Source organism: Nerophis lumbriciformis, linkage group LG23 (assembly GCF_033978685.3).
Source record: "Nerophis lumbriciformis linkage group LG23, RoL_Nlum_v2.1, whole genome shotgun sequence".
In the NCBI taxonomy this organism is placed as follows: Eukaryota; Metazoa; Chordata; class Actinopteri; order Syngnathiformes; family Syngnathidae; genus Nerophis; species Nerophis lumbriciformis.
Genome location: NC_084570.2, coordinates 36708765 through 36728473, shown reverse-complemented (window position 1 = coordinate 36728473; position 19709 = coordinate 36708765). Strand labels below are relative to the sequence as shown.

General features: G+C 38.1%; 1 protein-coding gene across 2 annotated transcripts in view; it reads right to left on the bottom strand.

Moving 5' to 3' along the window:
- The window catches only part of prex1 (phosphatidylinositol-3,4,5-trisphosphate-dependent Rac exchange factor 1), a 245354-nt gene that overhangs the window by 90309 nt on the left and 135336 nt on the right, over nt 1-19709 (bottom strand). For both annotated transcript variants that reach the window (XM_061985632.2, XM_061985633.2), the window contains exons 12-15: nt 5791-5894; nt 5519-5568; nt 1104-1179; nt 272-344 (exon numbers count right to left, since the gene is read on the bottom strand). In XM_061985632.2, the coding sequence (XP_061841616.1) occupies nt 272-344; nt 1104-1179; nt 5519-5568; nt 5791-5894 (303 nt within the window). The remainder of the gene's footprint in view (nt 1-271; nt 345-1103; nt 1180-5518; nt 5569-5790; nt 5895-19709) is intronic.

Below are 19709 nucleotides of genomic sequence, written 5' to 3'. Positions count from 1 at the left end.
TTTCTGTTCACGTATGTTCATGTTAACCTATGTTTATGTTCACGTATGTTTATGTTCACATATGTTAATAGTCACATATGTTTATGTTCACGTATGTTTATGTTCACGTATATTCATGTTCACATATGTTAATATTCACATATGTTTATGTTAACATATGTTTATATTCACATATGTTTATGTTCACGTATGTTTATGTTGACATATGTTTATGTTGACGTGTGTTTATGTTGACGTATGTTTATGTTGACGTATGTTTATGTTCACTGACCGTGATGCATGAAGCCATTGTTGCAGAGACCCACGCCCAGCGTCACAGCATCGTCTCTGGTGGAACAGTCTCCCTGGGAAACACAAGCATGACGCACACTGTCATTCAGCATCAACGCTGATTGACACACACACCCACACACACACACGCACACACACACACACACACACACGCACACACACACACACACACACACACACACACACACACGAAGCCCAGCAGCGTTGTCTGCTGCGCATCCAGGTGTGCGTGGGTGCGTGTGTGTGCGTGCGTGTGTGTGGGGCACTCAGCCGCATGCGGGTGAATATTATAAATATGTAGATGAGGATGTGAAATTAATAATAATAATAATGCTGGAGTACAAACAGTAAACACGCTAATAAGTTAATGATTCAAACATATCATGTGATTTACTTGAATTAATATCACTTTATTACAAAGATTAGTTTCAATGTTAAAAAAAAATATAAACTAATTTATTTCACATATGGAGAAGATCGGCTACTATTTTTTTATGTTATTGTAATCATATTATTTTGTTTGAAAATGTATGTAATAAACATAATACATTAAAAGTATATAAAACACAGTAAAAACAATAAAAATAGATAGAATTGATGATAAATAAAATATTAATACATGGATTAAAAAATAAAATTAAGTAATTAAAACATAATATACTGAATTAAATATGTAATACAAATATAATATAAATAAAGTGAATATTTAAAAGTTGTATAATAAATATAATACAGTAAAAATATAAGAAAATAATGGCATTAATAAAAAATTATATATACATATTACAATATTATACAATGTTAGTTAGTACCTGTGAGAGGAGCCAGTCAATGAGTTTGCAAGCAGGCACCACAGATTTAAACGTTTTCAAATGATGGTCTCGGTCCCTAAAGGAGCAACAGAAGCATGTCAGAAAATACATTCAGGAAACAGAAACATGAAGACATTTCTGTTAGTAGTAACAAAATAAACAGATTTTTTTTTTTTTTTTACTATTCTCACTATTTAAATAAAAAAACATTTGGACTGCTAATTGTTATTTTTGACCGCCAATTTACATTTTGAATACTATTTATTTACATTTTGAATACTAGCTGTTTACTATTTCAATGATAGTTGTTTAAATTTTGACTGCTAGTTGTTTACATTTTGAATAATTATTAGTTTACATTGACGTAATGTAAAAGGTGTTTACATTTTGACTACTGGTCAGTTACATTTTCAATGCTAGTCGTTCACACTTTGAATGCTAGTCATTCAGTTTAAATGCTACTGGTTTACATTTTGACTGCGAGTTGTTTACATTTTGAATGATAGTTGTTTACATTTTGAATGATAGTCGTTCACAATTTGATTTCGAGTTGTTTATATTTTAAATGATAGTTGTTTACATTTGGACTGCTAACCATTTACATTTTGAATAATAGTTGTTTACATTTTGACTGCTAGACGTTTAAATTTATAATGCTAGTCGTTTACATTTTCAATACTAGGTGTTGACATTTTTAATACAAATTGTTTAAATTTTAAACGCTAACTGATTACATTTGGAATGATAGTTGTTTACATTTTGAATGCTAGTTGTTTACATTTTAAATGCGAGTTGTTTATATTTTGACAGCTAGTTGTTTACATTTTGAATGATAGTCGTTTACATTTTGTATGCTAGGTGTTTACATTTTAAATGCTAGTTGTTTACATTTTGACAGGTCATTGTTTACATTTTGAATGCTAGGTGTTTACATTTTGAATGCTAGTTGTTTACATTTTTAATACTAGTTGTTTACATTTTAAATGTTAATTGATTACATTTTGAATGCTAGTTGTTTACATTTTGAATGCTAGTTGTTTACATTTTGAATGCTAGTCGTTTACATTTTGAATGCTAGTCGTTTACATTTTCAATACTAGGTGTTTACATTTTTAATACAAATTGTTTAAATTTTAAACGCTAATTGATTACATTTGGAATGATAGTTGTTTACATTTTGACAGCTAGTTGTTTACATTTTGAATGATAGTCGTTTACATTTTGAATGCTAGGTGTTTACATTTTGAATGCTAGGTGTTTACATTTTCAATGCTATGTTTACATTTTGACAGCTCATAAATTTTAAACGCTAATTGATTACATTTGGATTGATAGTTGTCTATATTTTAAATGTTAATTGATTACATTTTGAATGCTAGTTGTTTACATTTTGAATGCTAGTTGTTTACATTTTAAATGCTAGTTGTTTACATTTTTGATACTAGTTGTTTACATTTGAAATATTATTTGATGACATTTTGAATGCTAGTTGTTTACATTTTGAATGCTAGTTGTTTACATTTTAATTGTGAGTTGTCTATATTTTGACAGTTCATTGTTTACATTTTGAATGATATTCGTTTACATTTTGAATACTACGTGTTTACATTTTTAATGCGAGCTGTTTACATTTTGACAGCTCAGTGTTTATATTTTGAATGCTAGTTGTTTACATTTTGAATGCTAGTTGTTTACATTTTGAATGCTAGTCGTTTACATTTTCAATACTAGGTGTTTATATTTGTTATACAAATTGTTTAAATTTGAAACGCTAATTGATTACATTTGGAATGATAGTTGTTTACATTTTGACAGCTAGTTGTTTACATTTTGAATGATAGTCGTTTACATTTTGAATGCTAGGTGTTTACATTTTCAATGCTAGTTGTTTACATTTTGACATCTCATAAATTTTAAACGCAAATTGACTACATTTGGAATGATAGTTGCTTATATTTTAAATGTAAATTGATTACAATTTGAATGCTAGTTGTTTACATTTTAAATGCTAGTTGTTTACATTTTAAATGCTAGTTGTTTACATTTTTGATACTAGTTGTTTACATTTGAAATATTATTTGATGACATTTTGAATGCTAGTTGTTTACATTTTGAATGCTAGTTGTTTACATTTTAATTGTGAGTTGTCTATATTTTGACAGTTCATTGTTTACATTTTGAATGATATTCGTTTACATTTTGAATACTACGTGTTTACATTTTTAATGCGAGCTGTTTACATTTTGACAGCTCAGTGTTTATATTTTGAATGCTAGTTGTTTACATTTTGAATGCTAGTTGTTTACATTTTGAATGCTAGTCGTTTACATTTTCAATACTAGGTGTTTATATTTGTTATACAAATTGTTTAAATTTGAAACGCTAATTGATTACATTTGGAATGATAGTTGTTTACATTTTGACAGCTAGTTGTTTACATTTTGAATGATAGTCGTTTACATTTTGAATGCTAGGTGTTTACATTTTCAATGCTAGTTGTTTACATTTTGACATCTCATAAATTTTAAACGCAAATTGACTACATTTGGAATGATAGTTGCTTATATTTTAAATGTAAATTGATTACAATTTGAATGCTAGTTGTTTACATTTTAAATGCTAGTTGTTTACATTTTAAATGCTAGTTGTTTACATTTTTGATACTAGTTGTTTAAATTTGAAATATTAATTGATGACATTTTGAATGCTAGTTGTTTACATTTTGAATGCTAGTTGTTTACATTTTAATTGTGAGTTGTCTATATTTTGACAGTTCATTGTTTACATTTTGAATGATATTCGTTTACATTTTGAATACTAGGTGTTTACATTTTTAATGCAAGCTGTTTACATTTTGACAGCTCATTGTTTATATTTTGAATGCTAGTTCTTTACATTCTAATTGATAGGTGTTTACATTTTGAATGCTAGTTGTTTACATTTTAAATACAAATGTTTACATTTTGACAGCTCATTTTTTACATTTTGAATGGCAGTTGTTTACATTTTTAATGCTAGTTGTTTACATTTTTAATGCTAGTTGTTTACATTTTAAATACAAAAGGTTAACATTTTGACAGCTTATTGTTTACATTTTGAATACTAAGTGTTTACATTTTAAATGCTAGTTGTTTATATTTTAAATGCTAGTTGTTTACATTTTGACAGCTAGTTGTTTACATTTTAAATGCTGGTTGTTTACATTTTGACAGCTGGTTGTTTACATTTTAAATGGTAGTTGTTTACATTTTGACAGCTAGTTCTTTAAGCATTGGTAAAACTAGGGTTGCTACCAAAGAAACAAAATTCTACCTCAGAAAAAAAATGTCAAGGTTAAAAATGTTACAATATGTGTAAAAATAGTAATAAAATCCAGACCTGATTATGGTCCAAAGGTTGTAAATAGAGATGTTCGATAATGGCTTTTTTGCCGATATCTGATATTCCGATACTGTCCAACTCTTAATTACCCATACCGATATTAACCGATACCGATACATATAGTCGTGGAATTAATACATTATTATGCCTAATTTTGTTGTGATGCTCCGCTGGATGCATTAAACAATGTAACAAGGTTAAAAAAAACTAAACTCAAGTTATGGAAAAAAATGCCAACATGGCACTGCCATATTTATTATTGAAGTCACAAAGTGCATTATTTTTTTTAACATGCCTCAAAACAGCAGCTTGGAATTTGGGACATGCTCTCCCTGAGAGAGCATGAGAAGGTTGAGGTGGGCGGGGTTGGGGGGGGGGGGGGGGTAGCGGGGGGTGTATATTGTAGCGTCCTGGAAGAGTTAGTGCTGCAAGGGGTTCTGGGTATTTGTTCTGTTGTGTTTATATTGTGTTACAGTGCGGATGTTCTCCCAAAATGTGTTTGTCATTCTTGTTTGGTGTGGGTTCACAGTGTGGCGCATATTTGTAACAGTGTTAAAGTTGTTTATACAGCCACCCTCAGTGTGACCTTTATGGATGTTGACCAAGAATGCTTTGCATTCACTTGTGTGTGTGAAAAGCCATAGATATTATGTGACTGGGCCAGCATGCAAAGCCAGTGTCTTTAAGGTTTATTGGGGCTCTATACTTCTCTCTACGTCCGTGTACACAGTGGCGTTTTAAGAAGTCATAAATTTTACTTTTTGAAACTGATACCGATAATTTACGATATTACATTTTAAAGCATTTATCGGCCGATAATATCAGCAGTCCGATATTATCGGACATCTCTAGTTGTAAACATAAATGTTTTGGCACAAACAAAGAATAATGCCAATGTAATGCTTGCTTCACATAACAGATGTATTTGTTATAAAAACCTGTACACTAATATTGTCAGAGGGTTAAAGGAGCGCTTGATTCGCCACTCTCCTCCTCCCCTCTGTGTGACCTGATTGTTGGCAGGCAGTACTCACTTGATGACGGGCGAGTGGAGGCTGTGAAGGCGGCAGTAGAGGCGCACGCCCTGAAAGGCACAAACAAGCCTGGCTGAACGTTACATAAACAAGACGCTTCAGTCCACTCTTTTTAGGACCATGTTGCCAAATCACATCCAATTGTTGCCGGGAGCCTTCAAAAAAAAAATCAAGCTTTGCTTCTTCCTACTCTTTTTCGGATATGTTGAAGTGCAAACATGGGATGTTTGATTTTGTCCAGCATACTTGAAATAATGACCTAGACCACCAACCTTGGACATGATGTCCTCCATCTCGCTGCGGGCCTTGTAGGTGCCGTCATCGTAGCGGAAGCGGTACATGACCTGCTCGTTCTTGAACTGGTGCTTGTCCGACACTAGAGAGGGAGAATCCAAATCAATCTTATGAATTATTGACATATTCAAGGCTCAAATATTCCACTTTGATTTATTTTTTAAGGGGATAATATTGCATTTTTTTGTGTGTTTGCCATAAAAATAAAAACAGAACGAAACAAATTAAAAAAACATAAAAAATGTTTATAAAAACTTACAATCGATGGTTACATCTGAAGTTGATCTAGAGATTTAAGTGTAAAAAGTTAACTCTTTTTTTTAAATCACTTAACACTTGTATGAGTAAAGGCCTTTTGGATCCCCCAGTACGGTAATTTTATGTTTTCTTTTTGTTTTTTTTAAACTGTCATGGCCCAAAAATTACTGATGAATCAAAATCAATGTTGTTATGAATTAGTGATATATTTAAGGCTCAAATTACTTCACATTAAATATTACACTTTTAAATATTTTTAAGGGGATAATATTGCATTTTGTGTGTGTCCATCCATCCATTTTCTACCGCTTGTCCCTTTTTTTGTGTGTTTGCCATAAAAATAAAAAAATTAGCATGAAACAAATAAATAAAAATAAGAAAACCTAAAAAAAAAAAAATTAAAATGTATAACCGACTAGATCTGAAGTTGATCCGGAGATTTAAGTGTAAAAAGTAAACTTTTTTTTTTAACTACTTAACACTTTTATGAGTGGGGTTTTGGATTCCCAAAAATTTTTGTGTTTTTTTAACTGTCAATGCCCAAAAAATAATAAAGAATCAAAATCAATGTTATGAATTATTGACATATTTAAGGCTCGAATTAGATCATATTAAATATTACACGTTTAACTATTTTTAAGTGGAAAATATTGCATATTTGTGTGTTTGCCGTAAAAATAACAAAAATAACATGAAACAAATAAAAAAATAAAAAATCAATTTAAGTGAAATGAAAGTTTTTTATTTTTTATTATTACTTAACACCTTTATGAGTGGGGTCCTTTAGGATTCCCAAATTTTTTGTTTTGTTTTTGTTTTGTTTTTCAACTCTCATTGCCCAAAAAACAATGATTAATCCAAATCAATGTTATGAATTATTAAGGCTCGAATTACTTCATATTAAATATTACACTTTTATATTTTTAAGGGGAACATTTTGCATATTTGTGTGTTTGCTATAAAAATAACAAAAATAATATGAAACAAAAATATACATATATATACATATATATATATATATATATATATATATATATATATATATATATATATATATATATATATGTATGTATATACTTTTTTTTTAAACCTATATTCGAATAATAGATCTGAAGTTGACATAGATTTAAGTGCTGAAAGTTTATTTTTTATTTTTTAACACTTTTATGAGTGGGGTCCTTTTGGATTGCCCAAAATGTTAGTTTTTTTTTTTTTTCAACTGTCATTGCCCAAAAAATAATAATGAATCAAAATGTTATGAATTATACTTACTTGAAACAAATTAAAAAAAACATTAAAAATATTATGAAAACTTATAATCGATGTTTACATCTGAAGTTGATCTCGAGATTTAAGTGTAAAAACTTTTTTTTATTTTTAACACTTAACACTTTTATGTGTAACGGCCTTTTGGATCCCCCAAAATGTTTGTGTTTTTAAAAAACAACAACATTTTTTTTAATTGTCATGGCCCAAAAAATAATAATGAATCAAAATCAATGTGGTTATGAGTTGAATTGATATATTTAAGGCTCAAATTACTTCACATTACATATCACACTTTGAATAATTTTTTAAGGGGATAATATTTAATTTTTGTGTGTTTGCCTTAAAAATAAAACAAATGAAACAAATAAATAAAAACAAAAAAACATTAAAAAAAATAAATAAATGAAAATGTATAATCGACTAATAGATCTGAAGTTGATCTATAGATTTAAGTGTAAAAAGTATTTTTTAATTTTTTATTACTTAACACTTTTATGAGTGGGGTCCTTTTGGATTCCCAAAAATGTTGTTGTTTTTTTGTTTTTTTTTAAAGGTCATTGCCCAAAAAATTATAATGAATCAATGTTATGAATTATTTACATATCTAAGGCTCAAATTACTTCATATTAAATATTACACTTTTAATTATTTTTAAGGGGAAAGTATTGCATATTTGTGTGTTTGCCGTAAAAATAACAAAAAGAACATGAAACAAATAAATAAATATAAAATCAATTAAAAAAACAAAATTATAATCGACGAATAGATCTAAAGTTGATCTAAATATTTAAGTGTTGAAAAATCCTTTTGGATTCCCCAAAAATGTTGTGTTTTTAAAAAAATTTTTAACTGTCTTTGCCCAAAAAATAATAATGAATCAAAACTAATGTTATGAATGATTGACATATTTAAGGCTCAAATTACTTCACATCAAATATTACACTTTGAAATATTTTAATTTTATTTTTGCATATTTTGTCTGTTTGCCATAAAAGTAAAAAAACAAGCATTAAACAAATAATAAAAAAAAAATAAAATAAAAACTTATAACCGACGGATAAATCTGAAGTTGATTTTGGGATTTAAGTGTAAAAAGTTAACTTTTTTTATACTTAACACTTTTATGAGTGGGGTCCTATTGAATCCCCAAAAATGTTTGTGTTTTTTTTCTTAAACGGTCATTGTCCAAAAAATAATAATGAATCAAAATCAATGTTGTTATGAATTATTGACATATTTAAGTTTCCAATTACTTCACATTAAATATTACTCTTTGAAATATTTTTTAAGGGGAAAATATTGCAAATGTTCTGTGTTTGCCATTAAAAAACAGGTTTTCTTTGACAAAAATGACATACAATAATTAAAACTTTATACCGACAAATAGACCTTTTGTTTTTTTTACAGGTAAAAACTTGGATTAAAATCTCTTCTGCATGAGTGACCTGGCCAAGAGGTCAGCAAAAACAGGTCCAAAATAAAATGTTGCAGTAAAAACAGTTTAAAAACAAAGACACGTTTCTCCATCCTTTTAAAACGTCCTGAAATTCCCCCAAAGTGATCATTTTGTAAATCTAAAAACGTAAACTTTGAATGAAAAAAATACAAAAATAACAATATATGACTTATTTTGAACATTCTATGAATGAGACCCTTGCAGGACCAAACTGTAAAGGGACAAAAGATGTATTGTATTGGTTATGAAAATGGCAAATATGAAAATGGACCCCGCATGTGTTTGGCCCTAAGTGAACAAGGTTTGGACACCCCTGAGTTAACGTACATAAAAACAAATGAAAAATGAGGACATGGAACGTAAATTTGTGGGTTTTGGAAGACATCTTATCATGACTATTCTTCAGGGAAAACACAGCGGCCATAAATCCACCACTCCAACTCTTACTTTAGCAGACAGCTAGCAATTTCCACTAACACCCTCCAGGCGCTTGTATTCCTTCAAAAAGCACATCAAGAGAACCCAGCGCTGAACTATTTGGACAAGACGGAGACAAGACACCACAACAAACACTTATTTTCCCCATAAACACAAAGGAATGCATGAAAAAGTAGGCAAAGTTAGCTAAAACGATAGCGATGGCGTACAGTAGGTGGCGGTGCGTTTGATGACGGCGGGGAACGTGGTATGCACGACAGCATCTGGGCTGCGTTCACACTCGTCATGTTTGGTTCAGTTAAAACTAGGGATTTTCCATTTTCGATACGACGCACTAGGTTGAATGATGCGGACACGTTTGTTACTTCTAGCGCACTTCTGCCTTGGTATTTCGATTCTGGGGGAGCGTGGAAAAAGTTCTTCCCGAGGTAGGGTTTGAAGGAAAATAATGAAGAACTTGGTCCCTGGTGTGCATCGCACAAGCAGACCGAGACCAGTCCTAAAAGGTATAAAACCTGTAGAGGGCGCCCAGTCCACACCAGAAATTGCGTGTGGATGCAGAAATGCGCAAGCCGAACTTAAATGCCAACGTTACTTGCTAACAGTTAGCATGTGTCAAGTACCAGCTTATAGGACTATGAAGCGTATGCATGCAAAAATTATATTAAAATTTTTTTTTTTATGCTAACAGTTAGCATGTGTCTAGTACCAGCTTATAGAACTATGAAGCGTATGCATGCAAAATTATATTAAAAAAAAAAATATCATGCAAACAGTTAGCATGTGTCTAATACCAGCTTATAGAACTATGAAGCGTATGCGTGCAAAATTATATAAAAAAAGAAAAATAGCATGCTAACAGTTAGCATGTGTCTAGTACCGAATTGTAGGACTATGAAGCGTACGCATGTAAAATTAGGTAAAATAAAAAGTTAGCATGTGTGTAGTACCAACTCATAGGACTATATAGCGCACGCATGTAAAATTAGATTTTTTAAAAATGGCATGCTAACAAATAGCACATGTCTAGTACCGACTTATATGACACTGAGGCATTCGGCTGCAAAATACAATCATGTGTGCTTACGGACTGTATCCCTGCAGACTGTATTGATCTATATTGATATATAATGTATATATTGTGTTTTTTATGTTGATTCAATAAAAAATAAAAATTAAAAAAAAAGTTATTTAATTATTTTATTTTATTTATTTTTTCTTGTGTGGCCCAGGGGCGGATTAAGAAATTTTGGCCACCTGGGCCTGACATGGTCTTGGCCCCTCAACCCCGCGCGTGCACGCGCACACACACGCACGCACTATGCAAGAAATACTGTATACTGTGAACAGACATGCACACTGTACTGTACAGAAGAGTGCACATACTGCACACACACTATTAGGTATACCACACAGACAAGCACAGGTTTGTGCACGCGCACACACACGCACGCACTATGCAAGAAATACTGTATACTGTGAACAGACATGCACACTGTACTGTACAGAAGAGTGCACATACTGCACACACACTATTAGGTATACCACACAGACAAGCACAGGTTTCACACAGACACAGGTAGGGGGAGGGGATAAATGGCCTAAAAATAAAAATTTTGGAAAATGATTACGCCCACTTCAGTGATGGTGCATTGGGTCATTTGAGAGATATTAGGTATTGGAAGTTGGTACCTATCATGAAATAAACCCCCCACCCCACCCAAAAAACTAAATTGGACATGATTTTTGCCCCCTTTTCCTCCCTTCTATCATTAAAAATAAAATAATATCTTAGGAAAACACTTTGGCATAACGGCAGCTGTGCAGCAAATTGAGGCTCAAAGTCTGTATCTATTTTGTGGGAAAGCTTGAGGAGGAGAAGGAGAAAGGTAAAATGATAACACATGCATCGGAGAGCACCACAAAGAAAGGTGTAGGCCAGTTCATGGTACAAGGGCTGCATGCAGGTCAAGATAGCCCATTTCCTCTGCCTGTCTTACCCATTCACCGAGAGACCACTGAGGACATAGAAATGCAAGTGGATATGGGGTTCGAAATAGTTTATAAACTTGTAGATGCACATATGACTGACAGCACAGAGCACAACAAAGGCTTTTCAAAGCTGTTGGCAGAGATGAACAACTTGGAAAAACCAGCAGGGCAGATCTTTTGTGGCACCCACACTACACTGGGCTTCAGCAGTGCCATGAATAAAGTGATGCGGTTGGCGGAGGCCGATATGAAGATGGAGCAAGTGCTACAGAGTTTCATTGTGGATCTGGATGTAGACAGCAAGAATGCTATAGTGGCTGGACAGGCACTGGACATGTCCTGAACTCAGTGTCAGACGTGGCTGCCGAATACTTGGATGAAGTGAAGCAGCTGACAGATCTCATGCTGCCCCATCTGAAGACTGTCCTGGCCAGGCAGAGGATGGACTATGGGATGGATGAGGAGACCTTCCCAATGGACCCTGTCAGTGAACAGGCTAGTAACATTGATGGCACCCCTGTGCACAACATTGGGATGGAGAGACAATGTGGCAAGGTGGACTACAGACTGAAGAAGTTGGGCACACTGAACGCAGTCAATAGGTCAATAATTTTACAGAAGAGCCAGGAGCTTCAGAGGTTTCAAGGCAGCAGCACAAGCAAAAAGAGAGGTTGAACTCAACTGGAGTAAACTCATGAAGGCAAAATTCGAGAGTTGGGCTGACGAGAAACAAGAGATGGCTCAAAGACAGGAGAAGAAGAGACTAGACATGCTGGACACACTGAAATCTTTTGGTGGCCCCTTCACGATAGTGGGGAAGTTGAAAAGTTCCTTGTCGATGAAAGTCTGAACAAGAATGCAAAGCTGCAGAGAATGAAGCTTGAGGTTCAGTTTGCCAGAGAAAGCACCAAGCTTCTGCCTAAAGTCAATCCTATCTTCAGAATCCAGGTGACAGACAGTTCCCAGAAATGGCGAAAGTGCAATTCTCCCAGTCATAATGGATACTTAGAATTTTATGGTGGTGGTAAGTATTCATGAAAACAGGTAGCCTAACATTAGTGAATGGGTGAATTCTGGAAATAACAACCTAAAAATCTTACACAGTGCACCTTTAAGCAAGGGGTTTCTTTCGTGCTTTCAATTTCGCAAAATCATCCACCACATCATTGAAGTCCAACTCTCTTGTCAGCTCACTCTCAATTGCCATTAGAGATAACGCATTTAATCTTTTCTGAGTCATTCTTGTGCGCAGCTCATTTTTGACTCTTGACAAAAGAGAGAATGAGCGTTCTCCCTCACAGTTACTGACCGGTAGAGTGAGAAAAATCTGTAGCGCAATGTATGTATTAGGAAACGTAGGCTGTAGTCCAAAATGTATTATTGTTTTGAGCAGTCCTGAAGGGGTCCTCTCCTCATCAGTGTTGTTGAGCTGTATAAAAGATTTGAACTGTATAAGCTCCTGTCCAAGACTTTCATTGAGGTCAGATGAGTATGATTCAGTGAGAATCTTGGCCTTGTGAAGGACTGAAGCATTGGACTCTGTATCCAAAGAGAAAAGGACACTGAACAAATTGTTCAGATGTTTGTAGGCCTCCAGACGGTGATTAAGGCTTGAACTCAGTTGATCAATAGAGGCAATAAATGTCTCTATTTGAAACAGTTGCCTTCCCTCAAGCACAACATCTGGGGATGCTGATTCATCAGCAAACTTTTTACGTTTCTTCGTCCGTTCAGCCCTGTAAGATGGGGTGCCACCCAACATGTTTAAGGCTTTCTGCTCAAAATGATCAAATAGATCTCTTTGGGAGAGAACAAAGGTGCGCAGAGATTCCAGCAATCTAACTGCTGTACCAAGGTCCATGTCTGCTTTTTGAAGTTGCAGACTTGTGGCCTGAAATCTGGACAGAACAGTGTCCCAAAAGCCTGCCATGAAGGCCATCTCAAGTGAATCCAGCTTCCGCACTAGACTGTCAGCTTCAGTTTGTGTGTCTCGTTTCTCTGTGTCATCAGTGGAAATACCCTGTAGTGCTGCTCTTATTTTACTGTAGTTCTGCCACAGTGCTTTGGTAGATTCTGCACGGCAACTCCAACGCGTGTTGGATAAAGCTTTAAGTGTGAGATCTATGTTGGAATTGCCAAATACCCTGTCCCATCGGTGTGTGGATGCAGTTGTGAAGTTGTAAATAGACTGAATCAAGTCAAAATACTTAGAGACTTCATTTCCACATCTGTCAATGCTGTTGACTCCCACCAAATTCAAAGAGTGAGCTGCACATGGAATATAGTGTATTAATGGGTTGCTTTTCTTTAAGTGAGCCTGCAACCCATTATACCTCCCTGACATGTTGCTGGCATTATCATAAGCCTGCCCCCTGCAATTTGACAGCTCTAACCCTAGATTTTCCAACACAGACATGACACAGTTAGCCAAACTTTCACCTGTATGGCTAGTAATGGGCTCAAAACCCACAAAGCGTTCAACAACACTGCCCTCTTTGCTAACAAAACGGAATATGAATGTCAATTGGTCCACATGAGATAAATCTGGGGTTGAATCCACAATGATAGAGTAGTATTTGCTTGCTTGTAGTTCATCTGCTATAGCCTGTTTGGTTTTTGCACCCATCAATTCAATGAATTCCTCACAAATGGTGGAGGACAGATATGAGGTATTACCTCGACCCATCTGCCCAAACTTTCTGATGTGATCCTTTAGAAAGGGATCAAATTCAGACAGGACCTCCAGAATACCAAGGTAGTTCCCATTGAGAGGAGACCCTAACGATTCATTTTTACCCCTAAATGCAAGGCCCCTTTCTGCAAGGAATTTAATGACTGCAACAACTCTTTGTAACACCTGCCTCCAATAGCTGCTCTCTACCTGAAACTGTTTGAACAGGTCTGCATCAACTGTGGCACCTGTGGCGCGGTTCAAGACTGCTTGCATGCAGGTTATGTGCTCAGCACTTCGCTCATGTTCACCAAATCTTTCTGAGTGTTTCCAATCACAATAGCCTGTCACAAAAGAATGCGTTTTTGGGGAAAACAGTTTGCATGCAAAGCAGTAAACATTACCAGTAGAGGGAGAGTACATCATCCACTCTCTTTGTACTCGTTGTCCATTGGGCAGGTGTGAAGTAAAATGTTCATTGTTTAGGCATCGGGTTTTGCCTCCTAGCCCACTGTTCCTCACAGAAGCTGGATAATGGCTGTGACGGTTGTGAAATGATTTTGCACCTCTTTGAATAAGAACTTCCTTCATTGACTCAGTGAGGGTATCAGCCCATTTAGCGGGATCACTAGGTAGAGTTGTCACTGTAGATGGTGTTGAAGAAAGATTCAACTCATTTTCTATGCTGTCCAGAGGTGCAGTGACCTCACATTCATCCGAGCAACTGGCTACTGCTGAGTTGGTTGAATCATTAGCATCCGAAGCATTTGGTTCAGTGCGTACACTTGTAGTGGTCTCAGGATCTTGGGAGCTACATGCTAGCTCAGGTGCATTGCTAACCTTAGCTGAATTTGCAGTAGCATTTATAGAATTGCTTTCAGCAGATGTCTTTGTACTGAAGAAGCTGGAGATATTTGGAACACTCTCAAGTAAAACTGATTCCTTTTTTTTCTTTTCTTGCTGAATTTTTTTTCTAGCTCCTCCACTTAGACGTTTATGATCCATATTTCCCTTCTTTCTGTGCACATTGGCTCTTTGCCTATCACAACAGCTTAACCAACTATGTGTGTGTGTGTGTGTGTGTGTGTGTGTGTGTGTGTGTGTGATGCAATTTTCAAAACTAGCAATCTAGCATTAACAGTCAAAAGCAGAAATCAGCTGATTTCTATAAGAACTGATAACAGATTTCCAATCAATGCTAAACTCAGACAGCGAAAGTCACTAGATGATGTTTTGAGTCGCCAGTCATGTATGGCCAAAAGTCTCTAAATCGAATGCCAACGTTGCTTAATCGCCAACACACTGGGACTCACTGAAGGACTGACAGTGAATAAAAAAAGATGATTAAGATAATTGTGTACTTTTCTCTTCTGATATTTTCACTAAGGACCCCAAGCTATCTGCATGCAGCAACAATGTCGACAGACAGGAGAGCGAAGTGGTCAGTGATGAATGGCAAGGGAACAGACTGATTTGTACTGAGGAGAAAGAGAGAGCCAATTACAGTGAAATAAATTCCAAAAGAGCCAAGTGACTAGCTGAAGGCAGGGACAAATGCCTTGGAGTGACCAACAAGAGTGCAAAGTACCAAATGGCAAAATGTGGGAAGACCAACAGGCAGATCTGCTTTTACCACTTATCTTCACAACCAAAAAGTCGCTAAATGATGTTTTCAGTCGCTAGCCAGGTATGGCCAAAAGACGCGAAATCTAGCGGTAAAGTCGCTCAATCACACTGACAGTGAAACAAATAATTTTTAAAAAGATAGTAATCGTACAATGTCTTGTACTTTTGTCTTCTTTCTTAATATTTCTCAAAGGACACCAAAATGTCGCTATCTGCAGGCAGCTTGCTAGCTATGATGGCAGCAACAATGTACCTTAGAGTGACTGACCAACAAGAGCTCAAAGTACCTAATGGCAAAATGTGGAGAGACAGACACAATAAATTGCATTAAGATGAAGAGAACTGTTGCTATTATTAATTTTAACAACAACCAGAAAGTCGCTAAATGTCACCAGCCAGGTATGGCCAAAAGTCGCTTAATTGGCCACACACAGTAACAGAGAAACAAACAAACAAAAAAAAAGATCATAAAGATAATAGTTGTACAACTTTGTGTACTTTTGTCTACTTTCTAAATATTTTCACAAAGGACACCAAAATGTTGTTATCTGCAGGCAGCTTGCTGGCTATGATGGCAGCAACGATGTCTGCCAGACAGGAGAGAGTGGTCAGTGACGATCGAATCGAGAAAATGACAAAATGGGTCAAAGACCAAAAAGTTATTAACTGACAGCAGTGACAAATGTCAGACTGTAAACTTTTTTGAAAGAAAAGGACAAAATGGGAAGATGCTGATAATAACAGCAAAATGGAAAATATAAGAATTTCCAAGTAATGCTCAACTCAAGTGTGTGTGTGTCGTGTGTGTGTGTGCGCGTTAAACTTCTTGTGAAATGATTTCAAATTATCTCTGAGTCTGAACTGAGGGAAAGGAAACCCAATTTTGAGCAGTCACTCACGAGTTCAAAGTACCAAATGAGGAGATTCTAAAAGAATGAAAGACTCGATGGGGGGAGGGCCACAGCTAAGAATACTTGAGTGAGATTCTGTGATCCAAATTCGAGATAGAGCTTTTTGATAATGATAATTTGTCAGAGTAAGGTTGTGTAATCAAAATTTGAGAATGAGCTTTGCCAATCAATCAAGAATATTTGCATTAAGTTCTGTGATCAAAATTCAGAAACAACCTTTAATAATTGATAAAGAATATGTGAGTGAGGTTGTGTGATCCAATTTGAGAATTAGCTTTGATAATAATGATTGAGAGCCTCTGGCCCTCTGTGGATCGTGGCCGCGGGGCCAAGTTGGCCTGGCCCCTTGGGGCCTCTGACCCTCTATGGATCGGGGCCAAGTTGGCATGACCCCTCGGGGCCTCTGGCCCTCTATGGATCGTGGCCGCGGGGCCAAGTTGGCCTGACCCCTTGGGGCCTCTTACCCTCTATGGATCGTGGCCGCGGGGCCAAGTTGACCTGGCCCCAAGGGCCTCTGGCCTTCTGTGGGTCGCAGCCGCGGGGCCAAGTTGGCCTGGCCCTTTGGGGCCTATGACCCTCTGTGGGTCGTGGCCGCGGGGCCAAGTTGACCTGGCCCCTTGGGGCCTCTGACCGTCTATGGATCATGGCCGCGGGGCCATGTTGGCCTGGCCCCTTGGGGCCTCTGGCCCTCTGTGGGTCACGGCCGCGGGGCCAAGTTGACCTGGCCCCTTAGGGCCTCTGACCCTCTATGGATCATGGCCGCGGGGCCAAGTTGGCCTGGCCCCTTGGGGCCTAAGATTATTATTTTTGCAAAAGTAGTTTTGCATGCGTCGCGGCCGCGGGGCCAAGTTGGCCTGGCCCCTTGGGGCCTCTGGCCCCCTGGGCCTGGGCCCGGTAGGCCCGTTCATTAATCCACCTATGCCGGTACCAATCGGTCCGCGGACCGGTACAGGGCCACGGACCGGTGGTTGGGGACTACTGCTCTACACTACTGTATATATATATATATATATATATATATATATATATTAAATTAAATTATCCCCTCAACTCCCCCCAAAATGGATTAACTCGCTGGAATAAAAAAAGACAATATAACATACATCCATAAACGTGGACGCATGTGGAAAAAGTGCAATATATTTATCTGTACAGTAATCTATTTATTTATTTATATTTATTTATTTATTTTATACATATATCCATCCATCCATCCATCTTCCTCCGCTTATCCGAGGTCGGGTCGCGGGGGCAGCAGCTTAAGCAGGGAAGCCCAGACTTCCCTCTCCCCAGCCACTTCGTCCAGCTCCTCCCGGGGGATCCCGAGGCGTTCCCAGGCCAGCCGGGAGAGATAGTCTTCCCAGCGTGTCCTGGGTCTTCCCCGTGGCCTCCTACCGGTCGGACGTGCCCGAAACACCTTCCTAGGGAGGCGTTCGGGTGGCATCCTGACCAGATGCCCGAACCACCTCATCTGGCTCCTCTCGATGTGGAGGAGCAGCGGCTTTACTTTGAGCTCCCCCCGAATGACAGAGCTTCTCACCCTATCTCTAAGGGAGAGCCCCGCCACTCGGCGGAGGAAACTCATTTCTGCCGCTTGTACCCGTGATCTTGTCCTTTCGGTCATGACCCAAAGCTCATGACCATAGGTGAGGATGGGAACGTAGATCGACCGGTAAATCGAGAGCTTTGCCTTCCGGCTCAGCTCCTTCTTCACCACAACGGATCGATACAGCGTCCGCATTACTGAAGACGCGGCACCGATCCGCCTGTCGATCTCACGATCCACTCTTGCCCCACTCGTGAACAAGACTCCGAGGTACTTGAACTCCTCCACTTGGGGCAAGATCTCCTCCCCAACCCGGAGATGGCACTTCACCCTTTTCCGGGAGAGAACCATGGACTCGGACTTGGAGGTGCTGATTCCCATCCCAGTCGCTTCACACTCGGCTGCGAACCGATCCAGTGAGAGCTGAAGATCTTGACCGGAGGAAGCCATCAGGACCACATCATCTGCAAATAGCAGTGACCTAATCCTGCAGCCACCAAACCAGATCCCCTCAACGCCCTGACTGCGCCTAGAAATTCTGTCCATAAAGGTTATGAACAGAATCGGTGACAAAGGGCAGCCTTGGCGGAGTCCAACCCTCACTGGAAACGTGTCCGACTTACTGCCGGCAATGCGAACCAAGCTCTGACACTGATTATACAGGGAGCGAACTGCCACAATAAGACAGTCCGTTACCCCATACTCTCTGAGCACTCCCCACAGGACTTTCTGGGGTACACGGTCGAATGCCTTCTCCAAGTCCACAAAGCACATGTAGACTGGTTGGGCAAACTCCTATGCACCCTCAAGGACCCTGCCGAGAGTATAGAGCTGGTCCACAGTTCCACGACCAGGACGAAAACCACACTGTTCCTCCTGAATCCGAGGTTCGACTATCCGGCGTAGCCTCCTCTCCAGTACACCTGAATAGACCTTACCGGGAAGGCTGAGGAGTGTGATCCCACGATAGTTGGAACACACCCTCCGGTTCCCCTTCTTAAAGAGAGGAACCACCACCCCGGTCTGCCAATCCAGAGGTACTGCCCCCGATGTCCACGCGATGTTGCAGAGTCTTGTCAACAGCCCCACAACATCCAGAGCCTTAAGGAACTCCGGGCGGATCTCATCCACCCCCGGGGCCTTGCCACCGAGGAGCTTTTTAACTACCTCGGCAACCTCAGCCCCAGAAATAGGAGAGCCCACCACAGATTCCCCAGGCCCTGCTTCCTTATAGGAAGACGTGCTGGTAGGATTGAGGAGGTCTTGGAAGTATTCCCCCCACCGATCCACAACATCCGCAGTCGAGGTCAGCAGAGCACCATCCCCACCATACACGGTGTTGACACTGCACTGCTTCCCCTTCCTGAGGCGGCGGATGGTGGTCCAGAATTGCTTCGAAGCCGTCCGGAAGTCTTTTTCCATGGCCTCCCCGAACTCCTCCCATGTCCGAGTTTTTGCCTCCGCGACCGCTGAAGCCGCACACCGCTTGGCCTGTCGGTACCTGTCTGCTGCCTCAGGAGTCCCATGAGCCAAAAGAACCCGATAGGACTCCTTCTTCAGCCTGACGACATCCCTCACCGCCGGCGTCCACCAACGGGTTTTAGGATTACCGCCACGACAAGCACCAACTACCTTGCGGCCACAGCTCCAATCGGCAGCCTCGACAATAGAGGTACGGAACATTGTCCACTCGGACTCAATGTCCAGCACCTCCCTCGTGACATGTTCAA